Below are 19,532 nucleotides of genomic sequence, written 5' to 3'. Positions count from 1 at the left end.
TGGACCATTATATCATTATGATAATTACGTAACATTCTGTTCAATTTACATTAGGTTGAAACCTTCTTTAGTAGACAGCAAGAATAACAACTTGGGGATAACAAACAGTGACATAATAAAACAGGAGGAGGAAAACATGGTATTTACTTTTTATAATAAACATAAGAATGAAGTTTAAGCCATTAATTTTATTATCTGAAACTAGTCAAACCCTGAAAATTGTCTTATGAAAACAAACACATCTTAATTTGGAATTAAAAAAAAAAAACTCTAAAAGGTATCACTTCATATATAAAATGTGGTGGGACAAAGAAACAAAATAAAGCAACTTTCACATGCACCCAAAAACCTGTTACAGGCATTTGATCGAAACATCACTGGTGCCTAAATTTGCCATACCTGAATATACTGTTCTGCCGTGCTGCATGTTAATAAAGAATACAAAACAAAAATAGGGAAATGTTAGCAGAATAAAACATAAAACTATTGCATGGAGAATTAAAAGATTAATTCACAAGGTTTTACATCCCGTAGCTAACAAGGATCAGTGATTTAACATTTTTAACTCAATTAACAAACCACCCAGCTCCTAGCTGTGAATGGATGACCTATGAGACAGATTTAACTTAGTAAAATATTTCGTCTTTTTTAAATTTCAAAGCAAGTGTAAGTTCCTGTTATAAAAGGGTCCTTTTTTAAAGCCGATGTTTGATTCACTTATTAGAGTGACAGAGAAGAAGAGAACAAAGGCCTTTTAGACTGTGTCTATTTGATGCAGTTCTAAAAATATTTTAGTCATTATTTAGCATCAGGTAAAAATAACCATTGTCAAAATGAAGTACGACTTCAAGTCTAGAATAATAAAATGAAGTTTGTAACATCAGACACGTACTATACATTTTTACAAAACAAAAACCAAAAACAAAACAGAAACAAAACAAAAAATCCCAGGAAACTGAGTTGTTCATAGCTCTCAGTTTCGATGATAGAAGCTTCCATTTAAAACTTTGCCATATATTCAAAAACACAACGACTATTGGCTCAGCTCCACTAACATTCCAGACACATGTGGCCAAAGGGATAACCCCCACTCCACCACTTACTCCGCTTCTGTGACACAGCCTGCAGGCACGCAGTCACGATATCGCAGTTTCTCTGTACTTTATGCAGAAGCCTATCTTTTCGCTTCAGCTGCCGAAGTAGCTTTGCAGATTGTACGCCAATTCTATACTTTAGCTCTTGAAGGATTGTCTTCAGTTCATTAGTGTCTATCAAAGAAAAAGAAAAATAAAATAAATACCCTGAGAAGAATACAAATTCCCATGTAACACTTACCAATCATAGGACGAATATCTAGAACATCCATTTAAACCAAGTAATTCTGGCTTCTCACCCAGGATTACATGCACGTGTTCAGCTGAGATATTCTGATCAAATAAATCACTCAAACATTTCCTGCCCTGGCCGTGAGATAATTACTGTAAGATAAGTTTTATCTTTGAGGCTACTTGCAACATGTAAGCAAAGACTCTTGTCACATTTAGCTCAGGTTGCAGATTTACCTTTCATTGCCTGAAAATTGGCATGTATATTTTGTATCATTAAAGTGCTCAGACGGTAAGCTTACAAGAAAAGAATCCTTTTGAATCTGTTACATCAATGGTAAATCTAACAGCTGATAACAATTTTTTTAAATAAATGTTTATTCATTTTTGAGAGAGAATGTGTGAGTGGGGGGAGGGGAGGGGCAGAGAGAGAGAAGGGGACAGAGGATCTGAAGTGGGCTCCACGCCGACAGCAGCGACAACTCGAGTTTCAAACTCACGAACCTTGAGATCATGACCTGAGCTGAAGCTGGACACTCAACCAACTGAGTCACCCAGGCGCCCTTGATAACAAATGTTTTCGTTTGGTTTTGTTTTAAAGTTTATTCATTTGTTTTGGGCGAGAGAGAGACAGCATGAGCTGGGGAGGGGCAGAGAGAGGGAGGGAGACAGAGAATCCCAAGCAGGTCCGCACTGCCAGCATGGAGCCTGAGGTGGGACTCAAACTCACCAAACTGAGATCACGCCTGGGGCTGAAACCAAAAGTCGGAGGCTTAACCAACTGAGCCACTCAGACGCCCCCTGATAACAAACGTTTTTAAAAGCACTCACCTTTGTAAATGATCCGTTAAAAGTAAATAATATAACCACATTTTCTAATGTAGATGAATATAGCAATATTGGTTTGGTTTTAAATATACAGTCTTCCAATAGCTTGATTGTTAGATACAATATTTCACTTTAGAAACTCAGTAGTTTTTCAAATATGATAGAAGACACATTTCCTTTACGCAGATAAATTAAGGATAATTCTACATTCATAAAATCAATATTCCCAACAGCTGTTTTTCCACAAATGAAAAAAGACTTGGGAATCGGAACTATCAGCAATCTTTATATGAATAATCATTACAATTTGGGAGTTTCGTTTGTCACACTTGGTATTATCATTAGCTTACTAATCACACTGGAGTGTGATCTGCCAGTCAGGCAAGAAGCTTCCATGCAACTCGGAATTGGCTAGGCCCTCATTAGAGATCCTGTGTGGGATTTGGGTCTATTCATTTTTAAAGGGACTTTGAGAAACTAGAGAGGATCAAAAGAGAACAAAAGAAGTATTCAAAAGCTTAAAAAAAAAAATCCAGAGGTCAAAGAAAAAGAACTTTGGGGGGTCTGTATAACAGAAGTACAAGGTGGACCTTTAACAGCAATCATGTTTAGCCACGTCATGGAAAATGTATTAGACCATAAAAAGAACTCCCTTTGGACCAACCAACCATCTTTGTGATCTTAGGCAAGGTAGTACTCCCAGGCTCAAATTATGTTTAGCATACAAGACTATTTTGAGAAAGAAATGTGAACAGTCTTTATAAACATCAATATAAATAGCACTAAAATAAGAATAAGGGTTACTCTGCAGAAGAGAACAAAGGCCATTTCTCTTACCTTGAGTTCAAACTTGGTGGCACATAAGGAAAAGTAAGAACACATTTAGGTTAAATGATAACATTCGTGTTCTAAGGAAAATTAAATATGGAAACAAGCTAAAAGAGGAGACCAGGGGGCTCTTCGTCCCTAGATCCCTTCCACAGAGCAAAGAGCCTTTCTTTGAATGTTTAAAATTTTTCCTTCCAGAAACAGAAAGGGTAGGAATAGCATTATCTTGCATTTACATTATAGTTGGTTTTTTTTTACATTATAGTTTCCTTCCAACAAAGAGTCATTTTCAGTGACTCTTAAGGTATCCACAGCTCTGTGATGCTCTGAACTAAGTGTATTATCCAACATGGGAAAAATCTTCAGAGTTTAGAAATGTCTTCTACAGCAATATCTGCTGATAAAGCATCCTGAAGACAGGAATAATAAGGCCTCCTTTATCTTTGCATGCCCCACAGCATCAGCCACTTTTGCTGTTAAATAAATAAGTGTTAAATAAATGAGGAAAAGACCAACTGACAAGCAGTGGACAATTTCCTCTCTAAGAAATTCCAGTGTGTATGTTGATAAAAATAGTATCTAAACTTTGTTGAGCATTTTACACACATTAACTTACATAATTATCACCACAGTCCTCTCTGGGAGGTAGGTGTTATTATTATCCATATTTGTAAGTGAGGAAAATAAGACACAGAAAGGTTAAATAGCTTGCCCAAGGTCACACAGCGAGTAATGAACAGTGGCAGGATATCGATTCAAGCACTCTGACTCCAAAGTTCACCTCCTTTATGAAAATACCAAGAAGGGAGCCAAGATTTCCTGAGAAACCATTCTGATGCTTCACATAAATAAAGGACCCACGCATGCCAAATACCTAAATAGGTGCTACAGCAAAAATCCTAATAGAGTGAAGAGGTTATCTACAAAGCATTATGATAGGAGGGACATTTTTTGATCTTGAAACAAAATCGAGTAGTCTAATAAGCTGTAAAATTATTTATGCAGACAGCTGTTTCCACGTGCTTCCATCTGTTTATTCTTAATATTCTAATGATACTCATCAATAAAGGGGGTGCGTGTGGGTGCATATAAGATTATTATAATATGGCACTTTTGTTCATCTTAACAGTCGATTCAAAGGAAAGAAAAGGTTAGCAGGCAACTATGCAATAAGGCTGAGACCTGGGAAAAACAGACTCTTGGAGATCTTGTGAATTAGTAGAGTGGTCACTGGTTTGAAATCCACAGGCAAAGGTCTTTAAACTTTAAACTTTAGCTTGCCAAATTTCCTCTTCCACGAGGAAATTGCCAACCCCCCAAATTTGCTCAGTAATGAAAAGTGAACGGCCTTGTAAAAGACAGAAAGGCAAATCATAATTCTTCAGAGTTGATTTTGTTGGATTCGGGAAGACCTATTGCCCCCACGGAACTCCTGGCATAAACACTCCGAGAACAGCCAAAAAACTGCATAAAATTAAATGGCACTACTCCAGGCAAAGTCCCAGGCAGGGGGAGGAAGGCAGAAGCCATTTGTAACAATCAGCTGAGAAAAAAAACCTTTGCTAGGAAGCCAAAGGAGGAAGTTGAAAGCTGTTTACACAGATTCGAGAAAGCAGACAGATTTATTCCTTTTCTGTTATTATTTTTCCCCCCTGGCACCAGCTAGACTTACAATTAGGAGACAGGAGACCATTCAATAGTATTCTCTCCTTCCTTCCTCTCCTGGTAATTTAGCACAAGGACACTAATTCAAGGTATGTTATGGCGGCTTAGCATCTGTTTTCCACACCTCACTTTATTATATAAATTGAGGTCTTGATACATCTATGAAAAAGACATCTGTAATAACTGTTAGTGCCTGAAAGGCAAGCTATTATGAACAGTTAAGTTGGGGGGGGGGGAACCTCAGGACGTGAGCATCAGGGTCTGATAACAAAAGAAACACCAAATTAGCCTCTCCCCCCCCCCCACTCCCCAAAAGCCACGTCCATTTTCAAATCGAAGGTACCAGCAGTCAAACCCTGTGCTAAAGCCAACAGCGTAGGGCCCTCCACTAATCCGTCGCCGAGTGAGCTTCCTGAAATCAGACTGGCTGGCAGAAATGGAATTCATCCGCTCTGCTTAGAAACTGCATTATCGAATTATTCTGCCTCACTAGTTAAACACTATCCTAGTGGTGTGGCCAGGGAGGGCGGATTAGGAGAAATTAAAAAAAAAAAAAAAAAAAAAAATCAGGCTCAGGAGTCGCCGGTCTTCCCTCGGCGCCCCCTAGTCAACTTGTGCTACGCGTACCAGAAACTCCCAACAGTCGAAAGAGCTGTTCAGGTGCAATTAGAAGGTGGGCTGCCTCTCCCTTCGGGGCTCCTGCAAACACGGTGCGCGCAGAGGAGCGGAGACCCGCCGCTACCACCCCCAACAACTGAGGTTCCACTGAGCAGCTCGAGAGGGATGAGGGCGGGGGCACAATAAGAACTGAGTTTAGCCACGAACCAGTGACATCGCGGCCACTAGCCGCAGGTCAAAGGAGCCGCCCCAACCGTGATATCGGAGCGCCGCGCGGCTCAGCCAGGGGTGCCCAGGTGAGCGCGGGAGGGCCGGCGGACGCGACGGGGTGCCCTGCGGCCAGTCCCCGAAGCCCCCGCCCCCGGCGCTCACCTTTCTGCCGCAGGTACTGCATCTGGTGCCGCTGGCTCGGCCGCTCCTGCAGCTCCTGCAGCACCCGGGAGTCGCCGCCGCGGCCGCCCAGGAACACGTCGGAGCCGGAGGCCTCCGTGGAGCTGTCGAGGCTGTCGCGGCGCCGTGGGCGACCCCCGGCCCCCCGGCTCCCGCCCGCCGCCTCCTCCTCCTCAGTGCAGCTGTACAGTTCGGTGAGCAGGCCGCTCACCAGGGACGCCGTGCGGCTCGTCCTGCCGCCCAGCGGCTCGCCGGGCTCCGGGTCCTCCTCGGCCTCCCAGGAGTCCCGGGAGCCTCGAGGCTGCTCCGCCGGGGGCGCCCCGCGCAGGCACACAGACAGGGGCGCACCGGTGACCGCTTCCTCCGCCGCGTCCTCCCGCCCTGCCTCGGGCTCGGGGCGCCCCGTCCGGCCCCCGCCCGTGGGAAGGACCTCCATGGCCCGCGGTGCGCGAAAGCCCGGCTCCCGCCTCTCCTCCCGCCCGGCCGCGCCGGCCAGTTCCGGGAGGAGGCGCGGCCTCACGGCCGCCGGGGGTGCCCTGGGCCGGGCGCCGCGCCAGCGGGCCCCAGATCCCCGAAGCGCCTGACCTCCCCTCGGCGGGCACGCGAGCCGCCGCTCCGCAGCTCGGAACCGGGAGGAGCGGGGCGGGGGGCTGGGGGGCATACGGCCACGCCTCTGAACCACCTGGGGACACCTGCAGCAGGTGAGGCCCCACTTCCCCTGGGAACGCTATCTGATCCGCGTCTAGGAGGATGTGGCCAGAACGCATCAGGATGAAGCCTTCAGCCGGAGGGGGAAGGGCCTTCTGGCAGCCCCCACCTTTACTTTTAAGCACGTGATTTAACTCAAAAAGGGGGCAATTCTTGCCTCCTAGTCAGCCACCTGCTAGAAATCCTGCGGGGGAGAGTTCTCGACTCCAGTCAATAGGCCGAGGCCAGGAGCTCCCTTCTTCGCGTATTCAAGGCACAGTGCCCAGCCCTTCCCACCGTCCCACCTGATCCGGGCGCCTTTCAAGGCGCTCTTAGTTTCTGACAATAACCTTTCTGAAGACTTGGCTTATGCTGGAGATTTAATAACGCTGGGAACTTTCATCCTTCAGTGAAAAATCAAGTGCTAGATTAAGATCAACTAATTCCCAGGCACAAAACCTAACAGAGAATGAGGGCTTTAATAAATGTCCGTGAGATGACCGCACCAATAAATTGACATGGCTGATTCTGACAGTGAAATCAAAAGCTGACGGTGATATTCTGAGAGATGTATCTTTACATTAGACCTCAGTGGAAGAACCCTGAGATGCCCCTCCACGGCATGTATTTTTGTTAATTTAGTAGTAATTCTCAACGTTTTTGACGGCTTTTTGTGTGCCAAATGCCGTTCTTAGTTCTTTGCACGAACTATCCCATTTAATTCTCACTTTAACCCTATAAAGCAGGTAAATATTGTGGGACTTTTTTTTGAGGTATAATTGACTTAAAATTAAGTTAGTTTCAGGTGTCCAACATATGGCTTTGATATTTGAGTATATTTCAGAATGACCACAAGGATAAGTCTAATGAACTAATATCCCTCACCATACAGAGTTTAAAAGGTAAGTGCTATATATATCCTCACTTTTCAGGTGAGGAGCTGAGGCACAGAGGGACTAAATAACTGCCCATTCACAAAGAATAAAGTGAACTTCCCTTAATGCTTAAAGTGTCTGGCTTTCATTATGAATAAATACATATTCCATTATGGATTTTCATTATGGATGAACATGTATTTGTGTAAGCCCTAGTGCTATTAAATATTTGCCGTATTTCTAAAAGCAGCCACAATGCACCTAGTGAACAATGGTGGGGCTTCATGTTTGTTCAGCACACGTTTTACTTTTCATGGCACTTTCATAATAGAGTCTGACCCTACAGGTAGAAACCTGAAGCCTCTGGTCACCACCACCACAATGCTTGTAAACACAGAGTGAGGGCAATAGGGCCCTTTTTGAAATTTGGAGTTACTGTAAGAAAAGCAAACTTTTAACGACTTTTCTCCTTAGGTATCCAGAATTTTTAAAAAGACTAGAAACATCATGTTGTGGTTTTACAACTGTATTTACTACTATGCCCATTGAATTTTAAAATGTATTAAATAGAAAAATGAAATTATTTATTACTTTGTTGTTTAGTCTTTTGAGCTTTTTTTTAAATTTTGTTTTTAATGTTTACTTTTTTTCAATATATGGAATTTATTGTCAAATTGGTTTCCATACAACACCCAGTGCTCATCCCAAAAGGTGCCCTCCTCAATACCCATCACCCACCCTCCCCTCCCCCATCAACCAATGTTTATTTACTTTTGAGAGAGAGACAGAGTGAGCAGAGGAGGGGCAGAGAGAGAGAGAGAGAGAGAGAGAGAGAGAGAATCCCAAGCAGGTTTCAAGTTGTCATCACAGAGCCTGACGAAGGGCTCAATCTCACCAACAGTGAGATCATGACCCTCTGAGCCAAAATCAAGAGTGAGACGCTTAGCTGGGAGCTTCTTTCATATGCCAAAGTTTGCAACACGCAGGACTTTCAGTAAAGGGAAACAATGAAATTGGATCTCTTTTCTTATTTGACTCCCCAACCCTTTCTCTATCTCCATCTAGTAAGAAATGTGGTTACCAGTCTTCAGAACCTCATGTTAGGTATCTCTATCAGGACTTACGGATGAAGAAACTCAAAGTGAGCTTGAAGGAGATGGGGAAAGGAACCAGTAAACACAATAGGTCATTGACAGTCAACATTTCTCAATTATTCAGAACTTCAAAATTATTTCTCATTTCCCGTCAGTACCAAACCACACTAGGAGAGGAAATTGGCAAAATAAAAGCTAACAAGGAAAATAGATTCAAGTCCCTTGCACTTGTTAGAATGATCATTCCCCCAGATACCCACAGTACTCTTACCTCACCAAGGTCAAGTCTCTGCTTAAACATCATCTTCTCAGTGGGTCTAACCACTCTATTTGAAACTGTGGCTCCCCACCCTCCACCATTCCCTTATTCCCCCTCCTTGTTCTCTTTTTTCCATAATATGCTCCATCTTCCGACTTACCATATCACCTAATGATTTATTTTGTCATCTGTCTTCTGCCAGGAAAATGTAAGCTCCTGAAGGCAGGAATTTTTGTCTAATTTTGTTCATGGATGTATGCTCATCAAACTAGACAAAAGACCAACAAATTACCTGCTTTCCTAAGAAAAGAGAGTCTCATTAAAAAGAATCTTAGAAGTGGTGTTAGCATAGAGCAGCCCATTTTTGGACCTTATATTACTGCTGCCTGGTGACTGGAAGTCCCTAGGTGAGTTCCCTGAAGCTCTGAAGCCTTCTAATTGGAGGTAAGAGAGAACTATTGGTCTCACAGAATATGATTTCAAACTGATCATGACTAAAGGTAATAGCTAAAATTAAGTTTACTATGGTTAATTATGCTACTGATAATCAGTATTTTAACTTATTTGGAAACTTAGTTTCAATATTTAAATAATTATACTAACTACTTTATGCCAGATATTAGGTCTAGTGATACATTATATTTACGAGGATCTAAGAAGCACCTATATTGAGTACAATTTACTACTATTTATAGAATACAATTTACGTAAATCTAGTGTGCAAACTACAGGCTGTGAACGTTTAAAATTTCCAAACAGGCACTGGGGTCTTGCCAATAACCTTCTGATACCTGTCACTTAAAATTACCCTAACAAGGGGCGCCTGGGTGGCTCAGTCGGTTAAGCGGCCAACTTCAGCTCAGGTCATGATCTCACGGTCCGTGAGTTCAAGCCCTGCGTCAGGCTCTGTGCTGACAGCTCAGCGCCTGGAGCCTGCTTCAGATTCTGTGTCTCCCTCTCTCTGACCCTCCCCCGCTCATGCTCTGTCTCTCTCTGTCTCAAAAATAAATAAACGTTAAAAAAAAAAAAAAAACAAACAACTACCCTAACAAGAGGCTCCTGGGTGGCTCACTCAGTTAAGAGTCCGACTTCAGCTCAGGTCATGATCTCATGGTTTGTGGGTTTGAGCCCGAGTAGGGCTTTGTGCTGACAACTCAGAGCCTGGAGTGTGCTTTGGATTCTGTGTCTCCCTCTCTCTGCCTCTCCTCTGTTTGCACTCTGTCCCTCTACACCAAAAATGAATAAACATTAAAGGTAACTAAAAAAAAACTACCTTAACAAGACTCTCAACATTTTTGATAATTCGATAATTTTTTCAGCATGTTAAGACACACACATAAATAATGAATTGCTCTGATGAAAGCTTTGATCATGCTCGGAATGGCTGATTTCTAATATCTAGCATTGAATCTTTTACTCTAATCCTTCAGAGATTTCTCATTCCCAGGCATAAGAGAAATTCAAAAAGTCATGGCTTGGTTCTAGCTTCTGCTCATGGAAGCTCATTTTTGCTCTTTATTTTTGCTGATTACAATTTATTTATATGCTTGGACTACAATAATCTCCGTTTTCAGTTTAGTAACTAGACATGCGGAAGACTCATATTTTTCAATCCAAAAAGCTGGGATGCCAGGTTAAAAAGGGATTTTATTAGTTTTAAAAACCATCAAGCCTTAGATAGACCTTAGGAAATACATAGTGATACATAGTAGTTAGTCAATAAACAAGAGCTATTAGGGGAGCCTGAGTGGCTCAGTTGGTTAAGTCAGACTTCGTTGGTTCGGCTCAAGTCATGATCTCACGGTTCAAGGGTTCAAGCCCCGTGTTGGCCTCTCTGCTGTCAGCACAGAGCCCACTTCAGATCCTCTGTCCCCTTCTCCCTGCACCTCCCCTGCGTGCACACGCCCTCTCTCTCAGAAATAAACATTTAAAAATAAGGGCTATTAATTATGAATGACATTTAAGTCATGAAATTTCGTGTTAAGAGGAACTTTGGAGATCTAATCTTACTGTTTAATTAATGATTGGTACACTAGATTTCCAAGTGACAGAACATAACTTTTTCTTTGTAATAGTAAAAAACTGTGATTGCTCAATGCGTATCAGCTGGGAGCCAAACTTCTGCTAGCCCACCTGTAATCACGTGACATTCTTTGAGCGTGAGGTGCCTACCGTGCCAGCGTTTAGGTGGCCACTGACAAAGGGTGGTTAACCTAAAATGACCAAGCTATTTTGTATAATTCGTTGTTTAGTGCCTCTTCCATAGCAAGTGCTTTCTGGTGGGCATAAACATGTCACACAAAGATCATCACACTTTGTGCCTGTTCCTGGATGTCCAGGCTTTTGCCTCTACCTCAGACCTCCCTATCTACAATCTTCCAGTCATTTTCCTTCCATAACCACGACGGGACCAGCCAAGGCCTTTCACCACTACCAATGAATGCATATACTATTCTAACGTCAGACCACTTCCCTTGCCACACAACCTGGATGGTCAGGTGCACCAAAGCTGTGCCCGTTTAGGATGGTCTTCTCTTACCACTGTCGTTCAAGGCCAGCCCCAAGTGAGGCTGCAACTCATCATCCATTTCCACCTTGCATGAATGTACCAAGCTGTTCTATCCATAAACCAGGCTCTGGCTTTCTCCTCCTCCTTTGGCTGGTCATACAGTACCTGAGGTCTGAGCTGAGAGAGGGGTACTCCAGTAACCCTGCTGAGCGATCTGAGAGTCTGGGCTACCTACTCATGCACTTGTTTATTCCGTCTAGTCTTGCTCATGCTTGGTTCCAGAGGTAATATTTCATCTTATGTGAAATTACTGCTGATCCTAACCAACTTCAACTTGGTAGATCCAAGAGGACCCCACTCATGGTGGGCAGTACAGGACGCATGGTCATTTGGTGTCTCATGGCCAAGAGTTCCATCTCTATCAGGGCTCAGTACACCGGGAGTTATTTTTCAAAAGATGCGTAATCCTGCTGCAGATAACATTTTCCCACTGGGGCTTGTTCCACATTGCACCTTTTCTCATCCCTGCACCCGGAATACCATATGGTCTGCCAGAGTGTATGGCCCAAGCAGAAGGCTTACATGCGTCACGGGCCGGATCTGCCACCAGGACAGACTTTAAGATGTGAACCCTGTAGCTGCACAGAGCATCATTCTGAGAAGGTACCCACACCTGGCCTGATGCTTTGTGGTCACCACCTTGAAATTACTAACAATTTTATCTTTGAACTTGTGTTTTGAAAATAAAGTGCAATGGGACATGCATAAGCAGAAGAGATAAACCAGGACAAAGAATGCCACAAGCAGCAGCCAGGCACAAAGCAATTGTCACAGGGAATGCCTCAGGGCGGTCCAGGGAGTCTCAGGCCCCAGAGGGGTCAGAAAAAGACCAGAGCCCAAACTGGAGGCAGCAACAGCAGAGAGAACAGTGGAGAAGCAGCAGTGGTAGCAACAGCAGCAGGAAGGGAAAGAGGCTCTACACAAGGCCAAGGCTGGGACCTGTTGTGGGGATCCCCATCTGCTCCCCAGATCCCATCTTTGTGGTATTTGCACAAATATTTGAGAGCTAGGATGGGAACTGCTTGCTTTCAGGCAATACATTTTGCCAGTAAATTATTATGAAATAAAAGCACACATGTGAACATCGTAATAAAACAAATCAGAGAATTCATTGAATTATTAGAGTTAAGAGTTTAGAATTCTTCAGAGTTTAGAAAACTTCTGCAACATGGCAAAACAAATATCCACAAGCTTACAAATAGAAAATAACACCATTTTCGTGTGAAAGTCCAGATGAACCAATTATTAATAATGAAAAGAATTTAAAAGTAATTTTGCCTTATAATTGAAGATGCTGTGATAGAATGAATAGACAGGCACCTTGAATTGCTGTATATAAAAGTTTGAAGCTGGGGCACCTGGTTGGCTCAGTCGGTTGAGCATCTAACTTCAGCTCAGGTCATAATCTCATGGTTCATGGGTTCTAGCCCCACATCAGGCTCTGTGCTGACAGCCTGGAGCCTGGAGCCTACTTCTGATTCTTTGTCTCCCTCTCTCTCTGCCCATCCCCTGCTCGTGCTCTATCTCTCAAAAAATATATAATAAAACGTTAAAAAATATTTTAAAGTTTGAAGCTGCTGGAGGTTTCTTGTACACCTTCCACAAGTTATAGGAAATGTCAAAGGAAACATTACAGTGTAACTATTATACCAGTAACAATTTTACAATTGCAAAATTACAATAATTTTTGGCTTACGTTTACAATTAAATTAATATCTAAATAAAACTGATCTATAAGATTTAAATGTTTTTAGAAAAATTAGTCCACAAGAATTGTCAGTTTCACATGACAAACTTTCTATTTTGAAATAATCTATCAATAATTTATCCCTTTGTTATGCAGCCTATAAAATACCATTAATAGCTTCAGTAATAGTTATGTTGGAAGAAAGAGCCTCCTTAAAATTAAAAATTATTAACAATTATTTGCAATCATGCATTTGCTAAGAGCAAATGACATTGCTTTCAATTGTATCAAATGAAAATGAAGTTACTAAAAGTATACATTTTGATGGCCTAAGAAATGAATTTGCAGGAAAGCAAGCCAGAAAAATCATATTAGCAGTCAAGGTATCAGGTTAATAAAATGTTATTTATAGGATATATAAATTATAATGCCAAAAATATTAATTGCAGTTTGTAAGATTATGGTGTTACTCAAGTATCACTAGAACCCCCACTGCATCTTGTTAGTAAATACAAGATTTTTTTTATAAAGTTTATTTAAGAGAGAGAGAGAACATGTGCTCATGTGAGCAGGAGAGAGGCAGAGAGAGCGAGACAGAGAGACAGAGAGAGTCCCAAGGAGGCCTCTTGCTGTCAATGGGGAGCCCAACGTGGGGCTCAAACCCACGAACCATGAGATCATGACCTGAACTGAAATCAAGAGTCAGGCACTTCACTAACTGAGCCACCCAGGTGCCCCAGTAATACAGTATTTTTAAAATGAAAGGCTTTATACTTTAGTACATTTCGTGGCACTTTTTTTCTGCATTACTTCACCCTGGGCCCCACAGATTACAACATAGCCAGCCCTGTCTGCTGTAGCCTGCTTTTCTGCTCCAGGCCCCACTCAAAGCTGGCAGCCTTCCTTCCACGTCACTCAGTATACAGCTGAGGCAGTATGCATAGGTAGAATAGGTTGCATACAGAATACAAAAAGGTAGAATGAGCACTGGCTTCCTTCTTTGTAATAACAAAAGCAAGATGCAGCAATTTGTTTTTGCCTCGGAGACCATGACCCGGATACACCCCTGGACCCCTACAATCCTTTACTGAAGGGACAAGTCCCTGAATTTTCATAGGGTCCGTCACCCACTCCCGAGAGCACATGCGTCATATCAAAGATTGCAGCTTGTTAGCTGCCTCTTGTTCACCTTGCCTGATCAGTATGTCATGGGTGCAGCGGACAGATATGATATTCTGCAGGGTGCCCAGACGGTCTAGATCTGTTTCGACTATGACATATCGTTATAAGAGGGGTTTTAAAATCCCGGACCTGTTCATTACTTCATCTGTGTCATTTATTATGTTTCCGTTGACTGATTTTTCCCTGATTATCAGTCACATTTTCCTATTTGGGATTCTGTGTAGTAATTTTTTTTTTTTTATTACTGGATGCAGGACATTATGAATTTCATATTGTTGAGTATCTGGATTTTGCAGTTTTCTTTTCAAGTGTGTGTGTCCTTCTTCTAGCAGGCAGGTTAAGGTTCTTGCAGATCAGCTTCACATCTTGAGACTTGTATTTAAACTTTGTCATTGCAGGTGTACAATACTTTTCACTCATGGTAATTTAGCCCCACTACTAAGGTATGACATTTTTGCGTTCTCTACTGAATATCCCCAGTGATCAAGGAAGACTCTTCTGGCTAGTTGCATCTCAGATATTTCCACTGAGAATTCTTACATGTTTTTGGTTATTTGTTGCCTTATCTTATGATGCCTTCCACCCTACACATTCACATCTTAGTATTCAACAAAACCTCAAAAGGATATCTGTGCAGATTGATGGAGCTTTTCCTTCTCTTTGGAACTCTGCCCCACAACTTCCAAGTACCTCATCCTCCCCCAAACTTCATCTCTGTCCCCTCAACTCATCTTCTTTCTACATGGAACGCTCTCTCTGGCTCCCGGGTTCAGAATGTGCCTCCAAGTTGAAAGCGGTCAATTGATTCCTTTTCACACAGGGATCAGAGTCCTGCACTGCCTGTTGTGCAAAAATATACATTTTGTCCTGTTTTCTGGTTGTTTATAGCAAGAAGGTTAGTCCAGTCCATCACGGTCCGAGATGGAGATCTTAAGGTTGTCAAATATGTAAGTGAAAGATATTTTTACTTCAAAGGTCATGATAAAAAGAAGTGTTGTCATAATGGGAAGTTTCATGGGAACTTTTCAAATAGTAGCTGGGTTTAATCCATTTTTGCTTAAGGTCTAGGAAAAAATGATAACATTTTAAAAAGTGACTTATTGGGGCACCTTGGTGGCTCAGTCGGTTAAGCGTCTGACTTCAGCTCAGGTCATGATTTCACGGTCTGTGAGTTCAAGCCCCGCATCGGGCTCCGTGCTGACAGCTCAGACAGCTTCGGATTCTGTCTCCTCTCTCTCTCTCTTCCTCCCCCCGCTCACATTCTGTGCATCTCTCTCTCTTTCAAAAATAAACATTAAAAAGTAAATAAAAAGTGACTTATTTTACCAAGACAATTTATGACAAATTAATTTAAATGATGGGGAAATGTCTTAAAGAGTGGTAAGTCAAATATATAACCAGACACCAAATAATAACATTATACATTCTATTCTGGATGTGACAAACTGATCAGTTGTCAATTATTGTGGATTACTCCCCTAATAGGAACTGCTATTAGCAATTTTTAACTTTTTCACCCAACCGAAAACATTTATCTGACTTTATTCAACAAGGTGAAAAACGATTTGAGCCATTTCAACCTGCAGTTGGGCATTTACAGTCACATGTCAGCACAGCTATTATGATGATTAGAACAAAGGGCTGCGTGCTCTTTAAAAACCACTGCAGCACATGAGCCATGCACAAATCATTACCTTGATTTTGTTAGAGGCAAGGCTGCCCTCAAAGCATCTGAGGTTAACTACTTCAAGAATCTGAGACTGTTGTGTATCTTATTTTCAGGTTCGACTACTATATGGAATCTTTTTTTCTTGATCTTTTAAACATATATGCCAAGTTGGATTTTTCCTTAAAGCATCTAACTATAATGAAATGGTCTGCCCATTATAAAAGTGTTCAAGCCTTGCAACACAGGCTCAAAGAAAATTTAAGGACTCTAAAATATATTTTCAATGACTCAAAAGACAAACCAAAACACAAATGAGATGTAAGAACTTATTCAATAGTTGATAAAAACCCAAATATAACATTTTTAACTACAATTTAGAAAGACACTTTGGAACATTTCAATTAAAGATGTGATAAATTACAAACTCCTGATGTGGATGTATATAGTGGGCACCTTCTCAGGTCATTCGTAAATTTATTTTACTAAAGTACTGATATAAAATTGAGGGTAAAAAATTAATAAATATGAAATTAAAGTGGTAAAGATGAGTGAGAAAATCAAAAGAAATGATCTTGACATTGAGAAGTAAATAGTAATCATTTTTTTCAGATAACAAAGACAGTAATTGTCTAAAATGAAGAGATAAATTGCAAATGAAAGTAATAAACAGGCCCATGAACTTTTTTGATGATCAATTTGTGAAGAAAATCATATAAGCTCATTAAAAATATTTAAATTTCTGATTTGACCTCAAGTTGACATAAATGAAGACAACATAAACTCGTAATACATGATTACAATAAGTGTGTGTGAGCGTGTATGTGTATAACCAACAATGAACTGCGAGGATGAAAAAAAAATTCTTCTGAACTATCAGTAATAAAAATCAAATACTGATCAACTATACCAGAGAAAAGACTAAATTATCTTCCTATTCTCTCTATAGAATATTACAAAGTCACTGTCATATAAAAGATGATTGAAGGGTACATAGCCATAAAATGTAGGGGAAAAAAACATGGAGAGATGTATCTGGTAGTTCACTAATAAAAACATTTTTTATTGTGAGTGTGAGCCCTGCATCGGGCTCTGTGCGGACAGCTTAGAGCCTGGAGCCTGCTTCAGATTCTGAGTGTCATGTCTCTCTCTCTCTCAAAAATAAATAAACATCAAAAAATTTAATAAAAAATACTGTTTTAAAATTTTGCATTTGTAATTTCCAATATTAAAAATTGATAATACTGGTATTTCTTTCTTAGCCTAAAAAAATATTCACTTTGTACCTAATTTTGTATTTGTAACTATTATTCTTTTTAAGGAGCCACCCTTGCCAACTTGTATACATATAAGCTTCATGCCCCACATAATCTGATTTGTTCCTGTTATCATCATCTCTCCACCTAATTGACCTTTATCCATTCTTGTCCTCTTCTAATCTGTACACCATGCCACAGCATAAAGGATCTTATAAAATTCACATATGTTTCTTCTCCCCTATTCTTCCAGTGATTTCCCATTAGCTTTAGATGAAGACCAAAATCCTTAACATAGGATCTGGGTCCTGTCTACCTCTCCCTCTCCTTCTCTCCCTCTGCTCCAACTACACTGGCATCTTTTAGTTCTTTGAATGCACCACCTCAGGACCTTTGCACATACTGTACTGTGCCTAGGAGACATTCTACCACCGAACCATTCCATTAACAAGTCATCTCCTATTTAAACTTCACATGGACACTGAAAGTTTACTTCCTTAGCCTATCATAAATTCGGTCAGCCCCCCACCTCCTTAAATGCTCATTGCACTTTTTACTTTTCCTTCACAAAATGTCTCCTTATTTGTAATAATACACTTCTGTGATTATTAGATTGTATATCTCTCTGCAACTAGATTGCAAGTTCCAGATGCCTAGCATTTGGAATAAAGTTGGCACCTAATTGTAAAGTCTCTACCATCATACTTTATAATCTAGCCTTGAAATAAGAACAGTGATATAATCTTACAATTTGGGGCGTGGAAGCAGGTTCTTTTTTTGTGCCAGAAGTCTTCCTGGAAGTCTTTGATTTCCTAGGAGTTATTCCACCAGCTTGCAAAATGAGCCCAGCTTGAGGCTGTTACCCAGTACCATGGCCATCTGGGAACTACTCTGACCAGATTCCCAGCATAATTTTTCTTGCAGTCGAACTTTACTTCACTTTGCAAAGATTCTCTTGCCTTCTGTAAATCTATTTAAAAAAAAAAAAAGGCAACACTTCCTTTTGCATAAATCTTATAGTTGTACATGTGACATTTCGATGTATTTCCACAATTATTTTTACTTACAATAGGATAGTACTTAGAGAAAATACACTTTTTTAGGAGCCAGGAGGTACTAGTTATTGTTCTGAATTGGAAATAAGCCTTGACCCTTCACCCTGCCAGGGATAATTCTGTTTTTATAGACTTCAACAGAGAGTTGAGATAAAGCTGTTCTAGAGCTACCACAGAAATATTTATAGTCCTAGTTTCATGGAATTTGTTCCCCCAAACATTACTTAATGTGGTTGGGTGACTGTTCCAGGGGTTTTGTTTTTGTTCAATATGCATATCCTCCAACAACCTCTAAGACGGCTTTCAAAAATTCACCGAAGACTATTAGGGTAAATATTAAAAAAATTCACCAACGAACATTAGGCTGTCAGGATATCTCTAAATCGTTTGCTTGTTTGAAATCATGTTATCAGCCGAGGCTTGAAATTAAGAATGCTAATCTGGTATCCAGCTCCAAATTTAGTAGGTGGGTGGTAGAGAAAATTAGAAATGATTAACTATAAGGCCATCAGTGAGTGTCTGTGGACTCGGAGATTAAATATGACAGAGCCGACCTCGCCCACCAGCTGATCTTACTATGCGGTAGGTACATTTCTCCCTTCTCTTAATCGCTTACTGTGAGCTGATTCTCTCCTCCATTCCATCTTATCTTCTCTCCATTTTAAAGCTTACACCAACCATCAAGCTTCACGTCCCCCGAGAACCCAACCCCAGCCTGAGAATGAAGCAAGTCCAGGTCCGGCTCTCGGACCTTTTTTTCGCCCACTTCCGGTTTCCGGCCGGGTGGTCCGTCCTCCCTCCCCTTCCGCCCGCAGTCCTACCCTATCGCTCTTCACGTGATTGCTCGGTGTGCTCCGCCTCCAGTCCTCGGCTCACGTGATCGTGCTAGGGGAGAAAACGCCTGACCCCAGCCCCGGGGCCTTTCCCGTGCAATCCCTTTCTTTCTGCAGGTCCTTCTCTTCTTGCCTTTCAGACACCTGCGCCTCCCTCCACTCGGTCCCGGGGCCGCCCCGGCGCCGTGTCCGCCATGTGGCTCCTGCCTCTGGCCCCAACTGGGCCCCGGCGGGACAACCCCCGTCACCTGCCTTCCTGCAGCCCAGCGCTGCTGCTGCTGCTGCTGCTGCTGCTGGGCAGCTGCCTGGGGGTCTCTGGGGTGGCGGCGGGTTCTCGGAGGCCCAATGTGGTGCTGCTCCTCACCGACGACCAGGACGAAGTGCTCGGCGGCATGGTAACTCTTCTATTTCTGCCCCGCCCCTCCATCTCCCGGGCTGACCCCCAGTTTCCTTGCCCTCTTTCGCCGTCCCCACCCCAATTCCCTCAGCTGGCAGCTTTTCCCCCCGGGAGAGGTTCGCTTTTGCCACGCCGGACCCCTTACGGAAGTTCAGGGGCTGCAGGACTCTATTTCCTCTTTCTCCCGCGTCTCTGGCTCGCGTCTGTTTGAGTAGACACCTGCACGCACCACACGGAGCTTCTAGTCTGGACCTTAGTGCTGCGGAGCTCGCGTTTACAGCTCAAAATGAACATGTGGACGCCAGTTAGGGATGGGCT

At 42.1% G+C, this 19,532-nt stretch overlaps 2 protein-coding genes across 5 annotated transcripts in view; one reads left to right on the top strand and one right to left on the bottom strand.

Moving 5' to 3' along the window:
* The window catches only part of TBC1D30 (TBC1 domain family member 30), a 99,012-nt gene extending 81,277 nt beyond the window's left edge, over positions 1-17,735 (bottom strand). For 2 of the 4 annotated variants that reach the window (XM_032594005.1, XM_032594006.1), the window contains exons 1-2: positions 5,637-5,725; positions 1,104-1,268 (exon numbers count right to left, since the gene is read on the bottom strand). In XM_032594005.1, the coding sequence (XP_032449896.1) occupies positions 1,104-1,268; positions 5,637-5,658 (187 nt within the window). In that variant the 5' untranslated portion in view covers positions 5,659-5,725. Of the gene's footprint in view, positions 1-1,103; positions 1,269-5,636; positions 5,779-17,677 lie in introns of those variants that run through there. The other 2 variants (XM_030323131.1, XM_030323130.1) reach the window with 2 other exon arrangements.
* A 1,087-nt stretch (positions 17,736-18,822) lies between these two features.
* Positions 18,823-19,532, top strand: part of GNS (glucosamine (N-acetyl)-6-sulfatase) — a 56,540-nt gene continuing 55,830 nt past the window's right edge. The window contains exon 1 of the mRNA XM_030323136.2: positions 18,823-19,212. Within this exon, the coding sequence (XP_030178996.1) occupies positions 19,012-19,212 (201 nt within the window). The 5' untranslated portion in view covers positions 18,823-19,011. The remainder of the gene's footprint in view (positions 19,213-19,532) is intronic.

Source organism: Lynx canadensis, chromosome B4 (assembly GCF_007474595.2).
Source record: "Lynx canadensis isolate LIC74 chromosome B4, mLynCan4.pri.v2, whole genome shotgun sequence".
Classification (NCBI taxonomy): domain Eukaryota; kingdom Metazoa; phylum Chordata; class Mammalia; order Carnivora; family Felidae; genus Lynx; species Lynx canadensis.
This window is presented reverse-complemented; position numbering and strand designations above follow the sequence as displayed.